Genomic DNA, 23,851 nt, shown 5'->3' with positions numbered 1-23,851 from the left:
TCTAAGCGATATCATTTTCAAACCAAAACACATGATTTTGCAAAACTTCGTAGTGCTTCGCCGTAAGCTCTTATAAGTTGCTGGTTAGGTATACTTGGTACTTTTCTATGAAATTCCATAATTGTACCCTACAAAGGGTAGCCATCAGTGTTTTGAACGAAATATGTTTGACAGTGTCATACCCAGATGATTTGGTATCCTGTTTCAACTGGCGTGATTATGTAATCCATATAACGTGCTCAACAATAATTGATTGAATATTCATTATTAAAAGTTCAAAACTATATCATTTGAGTCATCGGTATTTTTAAACAGACAAACGCACTTGACGAAATGATTCCTGGAAGAATTTTTCTCCTGTTTTAACTGATGAACGTGCGTCACTTGTCATCCAGTGTATTCGTATAGTTGGCTCAATAATGTTCATTGAAAATTAAGCTACATTGGAGCAATCGGCAAAAAAAATGTTTAGAAAGAAACAAACGCGCTTGACAGAATCATTCCTGGAAGACTTGGTCTCCTGTTTTAACTGATGAACGTGCGTCAAGTGTCAGGAGACGTGCAGCCATGTCCGAGAAGAGGAGATTGAGTGGTCAGATAGAATTGTATGCAGTACTCCGCTTGGATTAATGTAGGTGTACGTAATTTATATGATTGAATCAGTGGCGGAGACATATCCGGGTTCCTTGGCAATACGAATCAAACTATGAATAAATTTTATTTTTATTTTGTACCATCCTGAATACTCTTCCAGTTAAAGACGAATACATATTTTTTACATCTAGTTTCACGTTTAACAGCTTTTAATACACTTCTGGGTTCAATACTGCATATCTTAGCAAATAATACATTCGTTTATCAACTCAAAAAAGGAGTTAAAATTTTTCAGAGTTGACATCAGGATTAATGTAAAGCAAATTAATGATACTTTAAAAGTTAAACTAGCAAAACGAGTTTCTTGAACAATTATTTCAAAAGGCATCGGATGATTTTACTTTTGCAATGTCACTAAGGTGAGCTAGCTTTCCGAAGGAAGTATAATGCCAAATAATTTAAAATAATAATTCGATTTGATTTAAGGCTACGTTGTATATTACATAGTACATTACCTAGTACGGCACATCGTAGTAAGCGTTAAAAAAGAAGAAGATGATGATTTGAAAGGGAGATATGTATATACGAATATTAGAGAGATGCGCTTGTATTAAAAAACGATTAAAGTAAATTAATCGTAAGCGAAAATATTTAACCCTTCAGTACTTTTAACACTTTTATTCAGTTTGTAATGTTTTCTGTGTATTTAAAATACGCTATATACTCGTACATATAATTGAATACTGTTTTAGAAACTAGATAACATAGTTTTTCAGTGAATGCAGTTAAAAAACATTAATATTTCTAGGTAATAAAATTTTTATATTAAACGCGAAAAAGATTGTCATAAACGCTAACCACATTTTTACCTAGTTTTGTCTATAATTGCATTTAAAGAAACACTGTGATTTTTTGCACACCCATGTTGAATAACTGAATAAAACGTGTTTTTAATAATTTTTGGAGAACATGTTTTTTCTATCGAGAGAAATTTATATAATCACCGTTTCCGTAGATATTATCTTTAAAATAACGTAACTTGGTGAGCTAGGTAAATATTTTAAAAACTATGTATTTTAAAAATCGGTAGAAATTAAGAATGCGGGAGCTTAAATAATTTCCACCAATTTAAAAACATTGAAAGAAAATATTTTTAAAAATCGGTAGAATTTAAGAATGCGGGAGCTTAAACGAAACCGCTAGGCTACAAATATATAGGCCACAAAAATAAATAGGTCATTGTTTTCTACGAAAATTTCATTCTGATTTTAATTTATTTTCAAGAGAGTGATATTTTGTAAGAAAAATCCTAACATTAATAGCCATATTATATCGATGTAGAAAGTGCATTTTAATGATCTTGCAAAGTATATAATTATTTAAATTTACAATGCTTATTATGTAGGTAATTCTTATAAGGTAGGTGCCTGCCATATAAAAGATGCAGACTGCATTAATCGTCGATCTAAGCTTGAAAGGATGATTCTTTACAGCCTTGACTTTTAGCGTGTTTACAGCTATTTTCAGAATCGGCTTTGTAAATTATGCAAATAATCCACCATTATTGCCGATATGCCTTTCGAAGTTGGCGGATTTCGTGTTAGAATATTTTGTTTTTTGGCCTTTAAATTTATGATGATTTCATTTGAAGAAAATTTTAAATGAATTTTTATAAAGTAACAATTTAAATGCAAACGTTAAAGGTTAAAGCATAAAGTAATGTTTATAATCTTCAAGCGAGAGTTGATATATATTATTCCGTACTTAAACGGTTTTATACATTTTTTTAAATGTGAATACCGCACAAGAGTCCCGACTGCTCCCAACCGTCTGGAGCCAGTAAGACTATTAGACCACCAATTGGGGTATGTTGTGAGGCTGAAGATAATGAGATGAGAAAGAGGAAGATGGATAAGTACCTGGTTATTCAGATCTGATCACCTAACACGGCTAAAGCCATTACAAGCAACGTTTCAGTGCAGTGGTGGTCTTACACCAGGGCAATACTGAGAGTATCTTCCACTCTATTATACCACTTACACTGGTATTATAGAAGTCATTTTCTTGTTTAAGGTGAAGCTTAATGCCAAATCACTATTTTGATTAATCTTTATAACGAATTGGTGTACATTATGAAAACCAAAAAATATGCTTTACTTAAATTAAAGGTTTTCCTATCGCTTCGCTTAAGTAGAATACAAATAAAATTTTAAAAAATACTCAATAAAAAGTATAAATGCAAACTACTACAAAAAATATTTTTTCAATACAAATGTATGAACGCATAAAGGTAACAACTTTTAAAAAATACAGTTTTATAGTTAAGATTATCTGTGAGGGATTCACTTGATTAACTTTTTTGCTTTCTTATAAAATTATTTACAAAATAAGTAAAAACCAGTTTTTTGCTTGAAATCGAACGTTTCTAGACTCCGTTTGTCAAGCGATTTTAATGACTATTACCTACGATATAAGGTATACCAAGAATTTGCAAATTTTTGGCTTGTAGCTTCCTCTTAACATTATTTTCGTTGTTACCTATTTTATTAAAAAAATATATTAATCTTCAGTGTTTCATGTATAGTGTGTGTAGGATTTTATTTGAATTTAGACTAGGTATTTTATGCGTAGGTTCATGAAACCGGCAATTTTCGAAGCCACGAAAGTTCAAACATGTATCAACACTAATACAGAATTTATGAGCTCATTATTTATGAAAATCTAATTTTGGGTTTTTGCAAAGGACGAAAGCAAAAAAAAATTGCCTACACTCAACTAGTGAGGTGACTAACGTTGGATAATCCGCATAAGAACCAAAGTCATCCGCCCATACAAACTCCATGCGAGGAGTCTGTAGGCGGAATTAACATCAGATACGTTATTACCACCTTCAAACCACAAAGTTTCTACTGAAATAACAAAACTTCCTCAAGAAATTAATGTATTCGATAAATTCAATGAAGTTTGCAGGAGATGAAATGCCACCGCCTACATTCTCCCATTTTGTTCGCCACTAGTCTTATGAGCTAGATTACATTACATTATACAAGCCGTTACATAAACCCCTCTGTTTATTTAAACTAGTTGAACACGTTGCTGCCGATTGTAAAAGTACTTTTATAAGATGTGTGCGTAATATCCATGAAACAATCACAATTTTAGTGTGTAAATTTAACATATTCTGGGATGGATTGAACGGAAATAATAATAGTTTAGATTCCTGAATAATTCAGTCAAACGATCCGGGGTTATTCATATCCGATGCACGTCCCTCGGATATTACTCCGGCAGACTTCGCTTTCAGCATTTGATTCGACCGTTGAAAAACTCGCATAGAAAAGTATACGCGAGGAACCACAATGGACTCTTTGACCGCCCGTAATGAAGAACCCAAAAAAGTAATATCATTTTGAAACTAGTCCCTTCATATTGCGGCATCACGTAATAATTAAATTATCGAGTCTATCGAATTCGTAGAAAAAAACGGACTACTCTCGAATATACGAATTCCCGCCTCCCACACCGCATGCCCAAGAAAGCCTTATGAAACGATGACAGCAAGTAAAAAGGTGTAATTACAATGACCCACGTAAAGGAAGCGCGAGTGATTTCCACGAAGGCCTCAGCAAATCGGCAGTGACGCAATCTGAAGGCCCCTTGTTACGAGGTGTGAGCGGCTCGACGCGCGACTGAGCTCTGTGTGGTTTTTGTATCTTGGTTCTCTTGAAATCATTTCGTAGCGGTCAGTCGCGTTAATACGGTCGCACGAGGAACATCGTGGTCTAGTCAAGAGAATAAGAAGTTAACTAAGAAGTTGGCCGGAGTGAAGTGATGCAATTATACTCAGTGACAATAAAGTTTTGTGCTTCGAAAATATAATGGTACATCCACACAGTTGTTGAGTGTTTTTGAGTGCTTGCCCGGCGCAGGGCGACCTGCGGGCTGTTCATAAGGATAGTGCGTGATTAACGTGAATTAATGAATTTATTATAGTGAATGTTGGTTATAGTGTCTCCGTTCTATGTGGCGGATGACAAGAAGGTACAGACCACCCTAATTTACTAATTATTTCAGAATTACCAGATGTTCCACTCACAAGACGAAAATACTAATAATTACCGAAAATAATTTTATAAGACACCTGAAATGGCGTTTTCCTGCAGATTTTTCATTAAATAATCTGTTACTGAATTATTCATTCAAATATGTTGAATGATTTCAATTACTAAATAAAACGGTTATTAGATTGTAACATCAATATAATTTAAGTTTTAATCCGTACTAAACTTTTTTGCTTTATCGTTTTTTTTAATGTTTTTAAAACATTTACTCTCCTCACTTAAAATTAATATTTTTCGTAGGTACCTACCTACTACCTATTTTTTTTAAGACCTAAACTTTTCTGAAGATTTCCAACAAATAAGTTAATTGTCTAAATATCCGCTAATAAAAACGGCCTCGTACATTTTACAAATTAATTAACATGTTTTTTTCTTTTCTTTCAGCAAAAATGAGAATTATTTTGCCGCTTGTCGTGTGGCTAGCGCTAACCACATCATACGTAAGTACTTTTCATTAATTCATATGGCTGCAATAAATACCAACTATATATTCTTCGCATTAAAATAGTTTGCCAACTTGTCATACATAGTGTGACCGCTGAAGAACTGGTCGAACCGATCCAACCAGAATCTGATGTCATCTTCGGAATAAGAAATTAGCCAACATTAAAAACCGTTTACCGAAGAAAAAAATTAGTAAAACTTAAACATGATTTTTTTCATTTTATTTTTCCTATTAAATGTTTCGTAAATGCTATTTTACCAAAAGAATAGGTAAAAAACCACTGCAATTATTAGTTTTCTGCATTTTACGATTATACTGGGTTTTTTTTGCTAATCACATTTTTCTGAATTAGCCTTCAAGGCTGAGAAAAATTAACCTTCTTTAGTATTTTTATGAGAATACAATGATGAGAATACGTTAAGTAACCATTTAGAGTTATATAAATCTTCCGTAAAATAACTACATAGAATGGCTTTCAAACTTTTCATAACTGAATATTTTAGATTCAATTAAAAAAATAAAAAATATTGATAGTAATCGCAAATAAAATTATTTTTACCGAGCTTTAGTTTTAGGAATACCTACCTACCGATCCGAAAAAATATATCAGATAGATTTTTTTTAACAGACAAGTTAAAAATTCATTACATATTATTTTTTTTTCTTCAAAGTTTCGTTTAAAATGTTTATTTTAGTATAATAAATTTCAATTAACAAACTCTGAGTAAATTTTATAAAAGCTTATTTTAGCGTATATGGTATTTATTGAAAATATACCTGCGTCATTTATTTCATTAAAAAGTGTGAAAATTATTTGCCAAGAAATGTAATAAGATGAATTTGTTTAAATTTTTCACTGAATTAAGGCGTATCCATCGTTATTCAAAAATAAACTGCAGAATTTTCCCTGTTTTTCTGTTTCAAAATTGTTCACCAAAATGGTGTTGAGTTTGATGCCTCCGTGCAGCTAAAAAAACCGTTTTAATGCGAAATGAGAACATTGTCTTTCTCATCTCGATTGCCAATTAGAAAGCAAATGTGGGAAACTGAATTAACTGTGGTGAGTAAGAACTAAGAACTTCCATTGTTGGTTAACTTGGCACTTTTCAGAAGAATTGGACTCTCACTTATCCAATGCTAATTGTCCCTGAAATTATTATGAGAAAAAGGCATCAAAAACTACTGTAAAACGAATTGCCTGTAATCTGTCCATCTTCAAAATCTTTAATAAGCCAATTATTTTTCTCCATGTAATAATTTAAAATGTTTTCGATCTGTGAATTTCGTATTTCAAATTAACCGTAAATATATTCAGTGAAAGTTTCGATAGGTACTTTGTAAGAGAAATTGAAAAAGGACCCATACTCGCGGTTAAGAGCGAAACCTCGAGCGTAGGTGGTCACAATTAAATTAATTCAACATTAAAAAATGCTAAGACACTACGAAGTATTTCCTTATTCTGCAGTTACAATAAGATATACATGACACCTTTGCATATAACCTTTAAAATAATTATCTAAAATAAGATAAGTTGAATAAATTATAATATTCAAATGTCATTCAATTACTTAATGCTTTTTTAAACACAAAGACAAATGACAAAACGTTCAGATTGATAGTATTTGTATCTATGCGTAGAAAATGACGTTGGTGTGATTTTCTCATGAAATAGGAAAAAAGCCATCAATAATTTACGTTCAAAGTGTCTTCTAAAATCCTATATATGAACAAAAACCGTCTGTTTTCTCACAATATGAAACAATTGTGCAAAATAATACTTTTCTGTGTAAGTAAATCCTACTAGATGGATCTTTACGTCTAAGTATCTAGCCAGCCTTGAACCTATTCTGTGTGAACCACAATTGGGATTTGTCAATGACTTTTAAAATAACTCATCTTCTTTGAGATTTAAATATGTCATCAGTCTGCACTTCCTCAATCCGCACTGATGGCGATTAATGTACCATCTCCACGGTTCACAGCTTGGTAGTTAAAGGCCTCAAATATATTAAAAGTAGTTATTTTGGTGACTCAAGTTTGGATCCGGGAGAGGCCAATCACACCAACACTTCAAGACTGTTCAAATATGGTGTTGACGAACCTCACATCATGGACGAGTTTCATTTTTACACTCCATGTTACTAAACTTATAAGCGAATGGGATTGTATCGTATCGGGTGTAGGAGGAAAGGCCTCGATTTACTATTCACATTAAAACATCGAATTTGCCAACCTTTGAATGCTGTCATTACCAGTGGCGGTTCTTCCCTTAGGTCAATTGGTGTTTGACCCCCCAAAATTATAAGACAACAATAATAAATATAATAATCAATTATGTGCATCAAAACATTTAAAATGTAACGCGAAACAGCGGCGGCGGCGAGTGACTAGCAGTGACATCTGTTGTCTCTAATAGAAGCTTTCATTCACAAGTCCACACGATTCGCTGGGTCAATTTAAAGAATGTCCAATTTGGCATCTTCTGTCCCTACGCGCGCCATAGAATAAACGAGATGGCACTATATTTTTCGTCGAAGTAAAAATTAGCTTCCGAAGAAAGTTTAGGGACGCTTAGGTCATGACCGTGGGGGAGACAACACGGTGAATATTATATGTTTTACAGAGATGGTGACATAAACAAATGTCGTTTTTTCATTTTACACGCTTGTAGTGTGTGGAACAATGGTTGTTTTTCAATTGCATAGTTCGGGAAAGGATTAGAATAATTATTTATGTTGTTATCGATTTAGAATGAAACAAAACAAAAAACGTAAAAAATCATTGTCAAATAGAATCAAACACTGATTTTATTTATTTTAATGTTGTGGACAACTACATTAAAACTTAATATCTTAAAAATAATTTGCCGTAAGTACATGGATTGTGTATTTATTTCCAATTTATTATATTAACATAATATTTATTTAGAGTCCGCGACTCTAAAACTCTATAACAAATTGATATAGTTAATAATATATGGGCATTTTTCACAATATCAAATAAAGATTAGTCACACATTTTTTTCAAATGACCTACCACGACTGAATCCCTAGAGCCGCCTCTGGTCATTACCAATCTGGATTGTGTGGGATGTGCTGAGCTCGTTGGAAAACTAAAGTTCATACCTACGAAGCATTTCAATTATCCGTTAATTGAGATGGGATACTTGACATGTCTTACACATAACATAGAATATTTAATTTTTAATTAATTTTTTAAATAATATTTTTTGAGTAATCAATCGATTAGTTACGCTGTTAGAATTAAACATATTTTTAAACGTTTCTAGGTAGGTACCGAGAATATAATTTTAAATTTTAATTCAAGTTTTTTTTTAGTTATTTAGTGGAGTACTTATATATATGAACAAATAGGATAGCAATACGAAAAAAAGAGATAAAAAATAACAATGACAAACAGAGGATAGAAATAATATGTTGAAGAAGTACATTATTGGTATTTCAGTATGTTTGCATTTTGATTATTATGCGTGTGGTGTGCTGCGTCTACATTTCGTAATTGTTTGGGAGATTAGCCCACCTATATAAATAACGTTAATTTCAAAACCGACCAATTTAAATTTTAACGGCCATGTGTTTTGGTATTCGGAATACATAATTAATTCAATTAATAAGTGAATAATGGCTAATTATCATAATGTTAGCTCTCTTGTCGTTCGTTATCACGAAATTTCAGTCAATTTTGGTCAGAGCCGCGAGAGAAATCAATTCATTAAAACTACAAGAATGTTGTAGCTACTAATAACATGGAACAAACGGAACGCTGTGCTTAACACAATAAACACAATGAGAATTTCCAAAGATGGATAACATTAATTACCCTCACAATATAGAAGTAGAAGAGGCCGAGAGAGTAATGCAGACAACGGAGCCGTATACAGAGCATAATATCTCAGAGCGGCATAAGCCCTGTCAAGAGGGAACATCCATCTTGTCTCCAGACGTCAGAAGTTGGCTTTGCTTTATCGAAATGCAACACTGCAGCAGTTCAATGCGAAAGGGGCATTGAAACGTAATGAATATATGGAAATATCCGATTGTGTCAAAAGTACGAGCTGCATATTCGAAAGCGAGGCCGGGTGAGTTTCTCCGAAAGACAAAATACTTTTTGAATCAATTACGAAGTCTTCATTCACAACGCCATCAGCGTCGACTTGTTAATTCCTAGCGCGTGGAGTCTTCACTGTTCGGTATTGTTCCATCTTCTTTGAGAAAACGCCGACGGCATACAAATCGGGGAAGACTTTCAAACTTTTATTAATATTCCCTTAATATTGAGGTTTACGCACCTGACAAACCGGTGTGCGGAAATCATAATCAATATTACATTTTAATCATCATTGTATGTATATCCATTCACTACAATATTACCTTACAATATAATTCCTTACAGTTCCAAGAATTAAACCATTTATTATTCGGTCTATATTTTATCGGTCTGCACTATCAGCACCAGTATTACTTAGTTATTATTTGTTATCCATTCTAAAACGAAAGGTTTTTATCCGCCCGGCTTTAAAAGAATAAAAAAACATGACAGGTAGCTTTTAGAATGCCTTGAGATTAATAATTTCAAGTCAGTTTATTATATACACAAATAATAGCTAAATCGTTTTATATCAGCACTGGCAGGCCCATTTAGTGTAACTGTATTTAAAAAAATGTCTTTCAAATTTCAGTTCACCGTCTGCCATTTATAAATAAATTATCTCATCAAATAAATATAATTCTATTCGATTGCTTAAACCAGAAAATTTTATAATGCTTTTTTCATCATTTAAATTATCTAAAAGTTTAGTTCAAGTCATACACAAGCATTTCATCTCTAATTACACTCATTGAGTTAATAACATGTAAATAGTTATTATGGCTGAAAATTTTCTAATAAAACTTATTTGCAAAGATGGTTTTCGGATAGATTAAGCTATTTCCTAGTGTTTTTATTCATCAAGTGTTCTTTATTCAAATACTTTTCGCAAGGTTAATGACCGACACGTTTAATGTTGTAAATTATATTTTGTGGCTTTAATCAAACAAAAGTTATATAAATGAGTTAGTATTCATCACGCAGATTTTGCTTGTAAGGTGTCGGCTGTCATTTTATGGGAAATTTCAGCGATTGTTTTTGTAACCTCAGTCGGCAGTTGATTTGGCCATTGTTGAATTAAATTAATTATACATCCGCTGCATTTAAATCATAAGTTATCTCATCATAAAGAAACTTCCACGAATTGTTCAAATAACCAAGTGTTAGTATAAGTCCTTGAGTTGCACTAATTCTTAGGGAAACATCATTACGAAGTTAGTAGTAGATAGGTTTTTATAAACTGATTAAGAATGTCTAATAATTGGTCGGCCATGTTTGAAAACGACTTTATTTGAGCAATATTTCACAAAATCGTGATTTTAATGAAGAAATAATTTGTAGCAATGCAATACTAGCCATGCCTACAAAAGGAGGTGATACATTCATAGTTAATCATATCTTAAAGAAAAATATAATTAAGAACATAATAAATCTATGATATTACACACATAGCTAACAAACTACCCAGCACCGATGGAGATTTGTATTGAAAAATATGATGTCTTGTGTTATTTTTTGACAAATAAGGCGATGAGACTGTTCGCAATCGTTATATTATTTTTACTCTAATAGAAAGCAACATATTGGAATTAAGTTCAAAGCATTTTTATATGCCTTTTCATAGGTCTAGCTAGATAATAATAATAATATTAAATAGCTTGGTTTTTGTGAAAAATCACCTCAAGGGACTTTAAAGCACAACTTAAAAAATTCAAGGCGCACATTATTTTTAAATATCATGATTCAGAGCTGGTTTTCTGGTTCGTAGAAGAGAACACTTGTGCCGATGGTTGATTCTCTTTCATTCTTCCCTTTGTATTCTAAGAATGTATTTTACTCTGAGGGTAGTCATAGTCAATAGCAGTCGTGGATAGATATCTTGAAGAAATCCTGTCTGCGAATGGATGTTCAGCCATGTTGTAAATCGCATGATCGATGCCAACGATAGCGAATGGTAAATGGCATTCATTGTACGTTTCTCGGGAAGGGAAACGTCTGTCTTGGGTCGGGTTATAAGGAAGAACGAATAACGGATATCCGCGCCGATTATAGACTTTATTCCGTACGTTCTTCGATTACTCATATATTTAACTTCATCAGGTACCTTCCGATTATAAGTAGGTATGTTATTAATTTAATACGCTGATAGAATTTGTAAAAAATATAAAGCTTTTAAAGTACTCAACATCAAACAACAGGCGCTTCCGGTAAATCAACTACATATTTCGAAACTTTGAAAGTAGTTGTTATTGGTGGATTTATAAACAGATTTGTAATAAAATTAGGGGTTTTAATTTCTATCTGCTTTGGAATAGACTATAAAGTATTACAATTTAATCCTATTACTGTCAGTGATTATTTATTTGCTCTCTGAATTTTAATCTAAATCTTCTTATAGTACAGGGTTTTCCAATAAGAAGTGTTATTTTGATATTCAAAGAAAAGTGCCATTTTTTAATATAAATGATCGAATGTTTATTTCATTATAAACAGAAAAGTATGCCGTTAATAGTGAAAAATACATTTAGTCAAATGATCACCACAACCACGCCTACAGGACCATATCCTTTTCATGAAATTTTCCATAACCAAATCGCAAAGCGGCTGTCTAATGTCCTCGATAGCCTTACGAATTCCATCTTTGAGGTCTTGAATCGACGTTGGGCTATTGGCGTAGACCTTTTCTTTCACGTGGCTCCAAAGGAAGAAGTCGCAAGGTGTTAAATCACAAGATCTCGGTGGCCAATTATGATCACCTCTTCGAGAGATAACACGGTCCGGAAACTTTTCCCGTAAAAGATCAATGGTTTCGTTGCTTGTGTGGCACGTAGCGCCGTCTTGTTGAAAGTAAACGTTGTCCAAATTAATACCAACCAATTCCGGCTATAAAAAATCATTAATCATCTCTCTATCTCAATCGCCAATAACACCTCTTATTGGAAAACCCTTTTTATAAAATTTCATCCTGCGTATGTTCGTGCTCGCAAAACTCGAAAATTGGTCCATGAAGATCACTGAAAATATCAAATTTTGTGTTTATTAGTGTCAAAAGTGTTTAGATAGTGTTTTGAATGGTGGAAGAAGTCGGGGACGCCTGAGGGATACTTAACGCAATATCTCTGCACCGGAATGGGATACCGAGTAGAATTAAAATCGATGTTATTTAGTTTTTAAACAGTAACATTGTGGGATCCACTACCTTTTATAAAAAAGCCAAATCTTAAGGCCCCGTAGTAAGCGTTCATAGAGGATTTGAAAGGGAGATATGTTAATACGAATATTAGAGGGAGCGCCCTAATAGGTACTAAAAAATGATAACATTTAAGCGAAAATGGTGAACATATTTAATAGAGCAAATATTTCGACAAATGCTTTAGTTGCATTTAAAGATACATACACCTTCAAGATTTTTTTCATGTCTATAATATATTAAATAACAGAACAAAACGTTTTTTTTTTTTAATTTTAAATTTTTTCCATCGACGTAATTTCATATAATTAACGTTTCTGCATAATAAATGTACAGATACTATCTTCAAAAATAACATTGGTTTGGAATTTAAAAACTTAAAAAGTAACGAGAAACTTGTTATAGATCGCTAGAAATCAGGCATGCGGAGGCTTAAAAACAGAGCACCTTTTTTACTACCAAGCTATTTTTTAAGAAATTCTCTCAGGTATTGAAATATCAATCAAATGAAAATCGTACCTCTGATTATAAGAAATGATATAATGTTCATTACATTTCAAAACAAGAAATGTTCTCATTTCTTGTTTCGTGGTTAAGAATATTAATAGAATATTTCGCAGTCTAGAACGCCCGCAAGATAGGTTATGTTTTGCGCTGCACGGCACTAGTATCCAGTGGTGCGTGTATTTTATATCCCGGTCTTGTGGCCGTTTCCTATGAAAGCCTTTTGAAGGCGAAGGTATCGCATATTAGTCACTATAAACGATTCGCAGTTTCCCTTCGGGCGCAGAGCACAGAAGAATAGAGGGGTGGGGCGCTCAACCGGACCTAGGAGGTTGCCCCGCCACCGTGACAGCTATCCAAGAAACCTCACACTCAGCAAAAAGCGTATATATCCAAATTAATGAGAGTTTAGTACACGCTGCAGTAGATAATATCTTGTTACAATGTAGCCTTATTTTATTTACGCAATTCGTGTTGATCTGGTATGCACGACTTCTAAGCTAGTTGCAAGCACTTTGGCACTTGATGGAACCGCAGCTTAACTGTAACAAATAGTTTTAAACTGTCGTAATTAGGGAGGTTCCTTTTTTGTTCGTTGCCTGCATTTCCCTGTGTTTTCTTTCGCCTCGGAGTGGGCGACTCCAGTGGGCAGACGGAGTTGAGACTGTGGTGACGTCACGCGGCACAAACAGTTGTGCAACGTGCCTCAATGCCAACTTGTTCTGCCATCGGTAAACCACACTCACTAACCTTATAAGAATATTCGAAAGTTCCCGTGCGGACGCGGGCACACACGGGCAAACTGTGTGTGTGTGGGAGCTCGTGCAGAAAAATAATAAAGTAACGGATCATGATTTTAAAAATATACGCGAACCGCGCTTAACCTTTCAGACGATTGATCGCACGTACTGTAACCCGTTGCTCATTATTAAATCAATCCTCAATGGTAACTATTATTCCGCCGACTGTGCTGTCATTAACTGACAATACTCCTTATGGCGATAATGATAGAAGTGGGTACTGCCGCCTACTGAATATCATTAAATTGCAGTTATTTGTTGCCATAAAGTATTTTGCTAAAACGACCCACTGTATTTTACGGCACACCGCTTGCATTTAAATACGGTTTTCGGCTAAATAAATTTTGCGAAGGTTTCTGACTATCGACCGTAGACCCATTTAATAATGCTCAGAATGGTATACAGAAACAGATGCAAAAATTTATTTAAGCATTTTATTTTTTTATTTCGAGGACTCTTAGAATATCAATAACAGATTATATTAAAATAACTATTTAAAACGAAAATCCAACAGTGTCCACATAATATGCTAACCGCAGTGTTAGTGTACCTTTCCTCTTAAACCTAAGTGTGGAATGGTTTGTGGGATAAAATTGTATTAGATTGGTCTCAAAAAGCACTCTAGGCTGAATAATTCTATAAAATCAACTGGAGTCGAGTCGAGAGGTTCCAGACCACAAGAAGAATAACGATATATCAAGCCTTAAAGGGCAACCTATAAAATACATTTAAACCTTGAATATAATCCAAGAAACGCGCCGCGTTGTATTTCATTAAATGCAATCAGAAAACAACCAATATATTATATTTGTTTGTACATTCACTTATATTTAACCATATGTTGTTTAGTTCTATAAATATTATTCAATTAAGCGACACAATTCGTTGTCAGATCCAAACATTTACATATCAAGTTTATTCATTTTTCAGAGGAAATGGGCACTCAACTCCAATGTAGTAAACCAGTTTCCTTCTACGTTATGATGTTCATAAATACAATGTTATTTTTGTTTGTTTCCCTTGTAGAAAGTAAACTCCAATAATTTAGACTTTACAAATAGCCTTTTTGCATATATTTTCAATACTTAATACTAAATGCAGTAACCACAAGCTTTTTGAGTGTCATGTTTTTCAATTGCAAAATTGGCGAGTAGTCATTGTAGAATCAATTTGTGTAAACACTAAACATGATTCATTGATTGAACAGTTACTGCGTGTCCAAGGTGGAACTGTATAGCCAAAAAGAAGCAGAAGATACATCAGTGGATACAAATATAAAAAACGTAACCGGCATTGTTGTAACTGTAAATTTGTATATTGGAGGCTTGCCGGCATAATATTATATTGTATAACTTATGTCTGATGTGACCTCTTCATGACAGTGGCACACTGTGATTTTCCATCCTTACAAAATATCATTTATCATGCTTATTTCAGATCTCTCCCTCCAGAACATTTTTGGTTTTTCTTTTATATATTCAACAAAATTATTATTAAATTTACAAAAATAGTTTGGTCAGTGGCCGAGTTGGCATTACTTTTGAATCTCACCCAAGCGTAATGCGTTCAATTCCTCGGCTGGCCAAGTCCTCCATCACAACACAAGGAACATTTTCCGCTTACTGTGGTGGTAGTATTGTAATATTGTCAGATTATTCGTAACCCGGGAATGTATGTCTTTCCTTATACAATATTCCTTGCAATAAAATTAATAAATGCCTCTTGGTACATATACTGTTTTCCAGATTTCTGTGTAAATATTTAACTTTCATACTAATATTATTTTGTAGGTAGGTATTCCTTCCAGCACTTTCATATTCGTGTTTAATTACAAGCCTTATTATAAAAATTAAAAATAAAATTAATGAAACGTGAAATTAGACCTTTTCGTTTTGTTAATCTAGATGATTAGCTAAATATATTGCGGCAATTTACAGTTCAAAAATATATTCTCTCATTTTAAAGAACATTCAGATTATTAAATACATAATTTGTACAGCGCCCTTGGAGTGAGTTTTCCCCTAAAAACTGCCCTAAATAAATCATCCGACTATTATTATTACTAAATATCACACTAAAAATGTTAATGTAATAATTATAAATATACCAAATAAAAACTTGTTCTGAAAAATCAGTCAAATTATGAAAAAGTCTTGGCCCGGCCCCTGCCGCATAGACGGTACGATAAATATTCAAGTTTTTTCAATCAATTTATTAAACTTGAAGATGATTTTTTGTACTGAAAATACCCGTACATATATAATAGCATGGGACGGGAATTGAAACGGTAAATGATGCGCTCGTAAACATGACCATGGTGAGTTCGTCTTTGAATCGCTGTTAGTTTATCAATTGAGTTATAATTGCCTACGTAATGCTATTATATAACGTACTGATCTATGGGACCGTTAAATTCTTCGGTATAAATTAATAATTAATGTGAAGTGCTATAAACCATACCTACACAATTAAAACATTCTAACAAGAAACCTACATGGAGAAAAATGATCCTGTTAAAAAAGTGATAGCTTGCCGATTTCCTGTTAAAATCTTAGTCATTAGAATATATGGGGAACACGTGTTCTTTTCCTAATAAATGTCATGACGGAATGCGACAATATCAGTGTGTCAATGTCAATATAAATATTTGTATGATCACGTGTACCGGAGTCCTAATAAAACATTCGCTTTTAACTGATACTTTGTTGGAACTCTGTCAATTCATTCGGCAAAGGCCTGCAGTACCGTGTTAACAGGAAAACGAATAACTTAACGTATAAAAATTTAGTTAGACATTTAAAAAAATGTTTAAAATTTAAGATATAGATATAGATTACTACGTAATACATTATGAATGAGTAGGTTTATTTTAAGCTTGAAGACAGTTTATCTCACACGCAGCTGAAGCAAAGATGATCGTTTCAGTCCATAAAATCGTTGACCAATATTAGTAAGACTTTCATTCAAATCTTCTGTATCTCATAATTCTAAAGTTTATCAATAACATTTTGAACGTTCACTAAAACTTTATGCTTTGAAAATTTTTGTAGAATAGAAACAATCTTTGTTCTTACAAAACTCTGCTATGGGATTTAGTGTCTGATAGAATGATTGCTGATGCCAATAAACCCCGAGTTGAGAAGGTTAAAAGAAAGTTATTCTGATAATAATTCGTAACGTGTTGTAAACATTTCCTCTATTAATAGAACTCCTTTCTAAATAATAAAAACCGGGTCCATTAAAATTATATCTATGCAGACTGATGATTGAACAATGCACTTATAATGAAGCCTATTTTTATGATTGCTTTGAATTTGGGTTGATTATATTATCTGTCAACCTTTTTTTTCTTTTGAATGATGAACGAGAATAATCATAACTGAATTTAGACGGTTTTTGTACCACGCAAGGCCGCCGTTAGTGGGTCGGAGAAAGTTTACTTAACAATCATTACAACAATGGAAATCTTTCTTGTTCTTATTGGGTGTAAGAAAATTGTAAATTGAACATGAATACTTCAATTCAATGTTGAATTTCATTCATACTGGCTAAATCTTGTAATAATAATCCAATCATGTTCTTTAAAAAAACAACAGTTCCCAACTTTTTATTTAAAAAATGTGTCGTGGAATTTACTTCATTATGATTATTTAACAAAAAATATGTTTGTCTGGAGCAGCAAAAACTCTCTCGCGTCCCCAATTTTACGCTTTTTCTGTCTGGAATTTCAAGGTTAACGTAACTTTTTTTCACATCGTCTATTTGCACTCAATTTTAATCACAGGCAATAAATATACTTAAATACACATTTGAGACTCCATCCGGTTTATTTCCATATTTTTTCAATGTTCCGATTGATAAAAGAGTGTTGAAATCAGGCTAACTGGGGTAGTAAATCTAATGGCAAGTATCGTAGTAAGAATTCAGTAGTAAACTGACTTTAATATTAAATGACTTGTTATTTTTTGACCTCAACATTTTGATACTCGAATCACCATAAAAATGTGAAATTATACTCCAACGATAGATTTGAATGTTAATTGGTCACTCAAATATGCTGGCCACTCCAAATCAGCTGAAGGACTTTTTTATCCAAAGAATCAGGAAATTATACGTAATTCTGATTACTTTTGACTTGTTTGAAAAAGGCTGCTACAATTGATATCTTTATTATTATTTTTTAATATTAAATTTATGTTTATAAGACAAGGTTTTATGCATAGCATAAAGGATAACAAATAATTATTATAAGCAATAATTAGTCGCCTGAAATATCAATACAAATTGAAAATATCTCCCGAGTAAAAATAAATGCCGCCAACGGGAATTGAACCCGTGCGTTCTGATATAGTACCTGACCGGACATCAGAAGGCTTGTTATTGCTTATAATTATTTGATATCTTTATTATTTAATGAACATTAAACTTGCACTAGAAGCTCTAGTTGGATTTGCTTCTCAGCTTGAGATCATTAGATTAACCTTAATGGCATCATTCATTTAATATTGTAACTTTGTTTGTGCAGATAGAATCAGAGCATTAAAGGATTGTAAACTTAGCTAACACTAACTAGTACACTTCCTTGTGCTTGCGATCCTATACTAATTAAGTAAGACCATTACCTGCGAATCTGATCAATTTAATTAAGTGCCCACGTAAACTCTTTACACCGGACTCCTTGCCGTCATTTTAAATCGAGAAAGATTCTCAAAGCCTTATAGAATTAATATCATTTTAAAAAGTAATCATTATTGCATAATTAAATTATACAATATATTTAACATGAATTAATTAATATAAGTACCTAAATTTGCTTTACTACCTAAATTTGTCAGAGATTTGGTTTGACGAATGTAGAACAAACAACGTACCTTATTATTTTTTATCGATAGTCACGCAAATATTTCAAAGCTTCATAGCTCGTGATAGATATATCATTGACCTACAACTCTACACAAGCAAATATGCGCAAAATTCGTAACTTCAAAGCTCACCGGTCTAGAGTTTTTGCGGCTTCAGTCAGACGAACAAAATTACTTATGACAAGAATGTAATTTAATTTATTAATTCCTACATATTTCGCAATTTCAATTAACGGCTTTTTAACTTAATTGATCACACATAGCTCTCACTTATATCTCTTATAAATCTACCATTTGTACTATCTATGCTTGTGGCACCGACTTCACTATCAATGAAAGACAGCTTCTGGAATGATTAAATACCTACTGATATTTATTCAATAAAATAATTAACAGACAAAGGGTGGCAAAAACGTTTGATAAATATTATTATAAAAATGAAAAGGTTGTCAAGCGAGAAGGTTTCCGCCCATGGTGAATTGATTAGCGGAATATTGAGGAGCGATAAAAAACAAGCGATCCGCCAAAATAATGAAAAAAATGACGGGGCAACCCAAGGCTCTGGACCAGACCCGTATTTACCACAAAGAATAAAAGGTCTTTACTCCAAGAACCGATAAAGAATATACTTACCTACATATTAAAATAAGTTCCTTTTCAATTTCGGTTCCATGATAAACAGAACATTGAAGAAAGGTAGATACTCAACAAACAAAAAAATACCTAACCTAACCAACACTAATCTCACCTAACCCATACAGACATTACCTATTTTATCGTGTTCTGTTATGTCACTGTTTTGTTTTATTCTGCTACCGACTCTCTCGTCATCCCACGCTTGGATCGTTTAGATATTTGAATATTTTTCAAGTACGTTTCATTAATTCGTAACATCAAGGAATAATACGTACCTACTGAAGAAATACGGGAGTTTCAAAAGTTGCTTCGATAGCCAAATGGCAAACGCCCAGCAAACGGAGACCTGGGTTCGAGTTCCGGTTGCACCAACATATTTTCTTAAAACTGTTGTTTTTATATTATAGTGACCTTTCTTTTCTTTTGAAGTTCAAGTGTGCGAAATTTCATCAATGTCGGAATAAAACTGTGGATTTGTTCAAAAAACAAACCCACTCACAGACACTTCACTTACATGGTGTTCGGAAACTTATAGTAAAACTGGTGAATCTAGAGCACACTTAGAGTGGATTTTGTTGTAAAACTTTTAACTAGATTTGAGCTTTCATTTTCGAGTAAATCAAGTCCGAAGTTTGAATTTTTTAGGTCAAATAAAAAAAAAGTTGATAGGGGGTTACTATCAGCAATTGAAGCGGAACCCAGCCCCAAAATCCCCCAGTTTTCCACTTGTTTTACGAGTTTCCAGACACCGTGTTCGACACCGGAGGAGATTTTTTTAATAATATTTACATAGTAATATTTTTAATTAAAATTATTCCAGTGTAAATCCGTGTCTGTTCTTGGCGGTTAGTTTGGCGGTGCTAGTAGTCTGAAGCCACAAGGTGGGTAGGTATGGGTATTACACAAGTATTGTATTGTCGGGCATTGTTTAACACCCACGGAAGACCCGGGATAACTGTGAACATCATAATGATAAGGTCCGGGTCCGATGCGGCCGTGCCCCGCAGTAATTGCTGCCCCTCCTCGACCGATCTGTACCTAATTCTGTATCGAAGGCCGATACGAATAACTTATCGGTAATGCCTCATGATGGGCTCAATCAGATATGAATTTAAATATCACATTATGGGTTATGGATCCTTACGGATAATGTTGGTAACCTGTTTTGGTAATGAGTATAATGAGATCAGAAATTGAAAATATCCTGACACCAAACTGCACTAAAAACATCATGTAATATATATTCATAAATATTTCAGAAAAAAAACAATACATAATATATTTTTAAGTTCTTCATTTTATCCATTATATTAAATTTTCATAATGTATAAATGAAATTTTCAGCACAGGAGATCCCAGAGAGGATATCGTTCTCTGTATTTATTAAAAAACGGAAGATAGTAAAATATTTATTATTATCATCAAAATAAATGTAACAAAATTTAATTTCGAAATATTAAACATCATTAAAATAAGAAACATGAAAAATTAGATTATAAAATAGTTAGGTACTATACACGGAGAAAATTGAACCTGTTAAAAATAACAGCATGCCAATTTCCTGATAAAATATTAGTCATTCAGAATATATCGAGAACACGTGTTGTTTTCCTAATAAATATCACGATGGAATGCGAAAATATCAATATTTGTATAAACACGTGTTCCGCCGTCCTCATAAAACATCATCGCTTTCGACTAACACTTTGTTAGGAACTTTGTCAATTCATTCTTTGAAGGCCCGCAGTCCAGCTTTTAACAAGAAAACGAATGATTTAACCAGATTTTTAATGAATACAGTATTTTATAGCAGTTAGTTTTCTCCGTCTAGTAAAAAAAAGCTGTAGGTCAATAACATAGTCATACTTACACAGTTATTATTCTTTCAATTTAACGTCCCCAACGCCAATCTAATTTGAAGAAAGAAATGCATGCCGTCGAATAACCCAATCTTTGTAATTCTCAAAATGTTGTTTATTTTTGTGGGAGGAGTTGAAATCGCGACGTATTATCTGCCTTGACATGCAATCCTTTTTAATTCTACGAAAAAAATCTCCTTTTCAAAATTGGCTCTGCCATGTCACGCCAAGAAGGCCTCGCCCGCCCTCGCGACAAAAAAGATTTATCCTATTATAAAACAATAAAAATCTACGATTCTCTAGGTTGTTGTTTGAAAAGATGTATTTCCTTGTTGGAATGACAGGCATAATGAATCACATCCCGTTTTATAAAATGATACAAATACATCTTTAGTGTATAATTTTCATTTATTATACTCATATGTAAGGCTTCCTGTTTCCTGTCTCACAGTAAAAATAATGTATATTTATTTATTTGACACTTGCTCCTTACGATAACTGTAAGGTTTATCAAACATAAAGTCAAAACCACATCATATACATGGTAAAAATTAGTATTGCTGATTTATTAAAACCCTGTTAAGTAGGGACAATACCCTAAAATAAACCCAGAACCCTAACGACGTAAGTGAAGCAGTCGTCCACAAAAATATGCGATGCGTGACCCTGTGTAAATTTGCCCTATTAAATCTCTAAAATAAAGTGGGGATCTTAACGACATAAGGGATGAACTCTTGTAAAAACAATATTCGGTGCGTGGCCTGGCGTAATGGCTGGACCTGCGTTCGATCTTGCCCTTGCAGGCATATAAAATCGATTTTTCCGTGGGGTTTATTCGAATTATTTCTGATGAACGTATTACTCAATTTCTTCTAGAGGGATCTCTCGTAAAGTTACTAATTCATCGGCTAGAAAAATAAAATTTGGTGCTTACCGCTTATTTTATAGTTGAAAAACGTTTTATAAAATTTTCAAACCGTTTTAAATAAAATATTTATTATTTGTAAATATAAATAACTTACTTGCGCAGAGATAGCTATAGAAACATTTGAGATTTTAGTAATACGTTCATCGGAAATAATTAAAATGTGGCCGTTGGACAAACCCCCGTAATTAGAATCTAATGTCGCCTTAAAAATGTGATACCAGGCCATTTCCTAATAAACTATTAGTACTTTTATAATATATCGGATAAAAGTGGTTACCTTTAAAATTTTTATGTATCGACTAAAATATCTCATTCTTAGAAGATCATTATATAATTTGTTTTTCAAATCTTTCACAGTATTTTATGTTGTTTAGCATAAATTTTATCAAAGAGTTTCTTTCGTAATCCGCAACGTAACGGTTTTTTTGATATGCCATCTTTTCGGAAATCCATCAAACTTTCATGGCATTAATTCTGCTTTCGTTTCCTCTCCTTGTCGGCTATCAATTTGTTAAGCGATACATATTAATCTTTCTCAAAGCTGATTAGTAATTTAGGTTTTGTAATATGGTGAAAGAGAAGGAATGCTTATTTTTTTTCACAAACGAGGAAGCATAAAATTCGTTGGTGTGATATTTGGAGCCGCAAAAATTCTCGAATAGTGAACACTGGTACCATGAAATTTTCACAGATTTTTCTGTGAAGAATTTTCAGGCCAAGACAGCTATTGTCAGCTCGCAACTCATAAGCTATGGAGCAGTTAAATATATTTTAAAAGTCTTCTTTAACAATTAAAATTTCACTTTATGGCGTCACTTTAATTTAATGGAAATAAATCATTTTGTATACACCACTATTTAATCAAAATGATCGTCATGTTTTTCAAACCAATTCGAAACCAATGGTTTTTTCTTCAGAATAAACATAAAATATTAATATGTCTTGACGAATGTTCTTGGTGATGCATGTCGATCATTTTGATGAAATAGTGGTGAATACAACGTTATTTTTTTTTTAAACTTAAAAAAAAAAAATTCCATATTTTAATTTTTAACATTTTTTTTACTCTACTTTTCTAATTCTACTGATAGATAAAACAATGTCAGGTTTGAATCCGGGAGGTTAAAGCTAGTAAATAATAATAATGTCAGATATGGTCCGGGAGGTAAATTGTTAAACTTGATCTCGTTGGGTTCGTTTGGTTAACAATTTTCGTAATATCCGTCATAATTCCGTCACGTATCAGGATGACATAATGCAGCGCGGGTGATTTAACGCATCGCCGGCCACTGAGACGCGACACTTCTCTGCATTTTAAAAATTGGTTTTCCCATAAAGGTAACAGTTTGAGAGGCAGGAAGCGTCCATCGCTGTCCATTGCCCCCTGTGCGCATTCTTGGCGGCGGACTATTTGCATCGGTGCTCGCCCGTTATCTCCTGCAATTTCTGCTCCCCTGGTACTAGTAGATTCACCTGGTGCAATCATTCCCGGCGCTCGCTTCCTCTCGATTTAATCTGGCCTGATCGTCTAATCGGATTGAGGTTGACAGTATATACCATAAAACGTTATGAATTCCCCACACGATATGCACATAGTTGCGTTGAACCCTGACAAAGAAACGCCTATCTTTATTTTTTAATTATTTACCTCCACTATTTGCATCGTTGTTTGCTCTTTATCTTCTGCGATTTCTACTCCCCGGGTACACTAGGTTTACCAGGTGCAATCATTATAGTCCCTCGCTTCCTCTTGATTTAATCTGGCCTGATCATCTAATCGGATTGAGGTTGACACTAGATGTTAT

The 23,851-nt window shown here is 33.2% G+C and overlaps 1 protein-coding gene across 4 annotated transcripts in view; it reads left to right on the top strand.

Annotated features, from left to right (window-relative positions):
- The window catches only part of dpy (fibrillin-like protein dumpy), a 297,715-nt gene that overhangs the window by 132,277 nt on the left and 141,587 nt on the right, over nt 1–23,851 (top strand). For all 4 annotated transcript variants that reach the window (XM_089634031.1, XM_089634030.1, XM_089634029.1 and 1 more), the window contains exon 2: nt 5,100–5,155. In XM_089634031.1, coding sequence (XP_089490157.1) covers nt 5,100–5,155 — 56 coding nt within the window. The remainder of the gene's footprint in view (nt 1–5,099; nt 5,156–23,851) is intronic.

This window comes from Hesperophylax consimilis, chromosome 8 (genome assembly GCF_061612785.1).
Source record: "Hesperophylax consimilis isolate HC1 chromosome 8, BYU_Hcon_1.0, whole genome shotgun sequence".
In the NCBI taxonomy this organism is placed as follows: Eukaryota; Metazoa; Arthropoda; class Insecta; order Trichoptera; family Limnephilidae; genus Hesperophylax; species Hesperophylax consimilis.
This window is presented reverse-complemented; position numbering and strand designations above follow the sequence as displayed.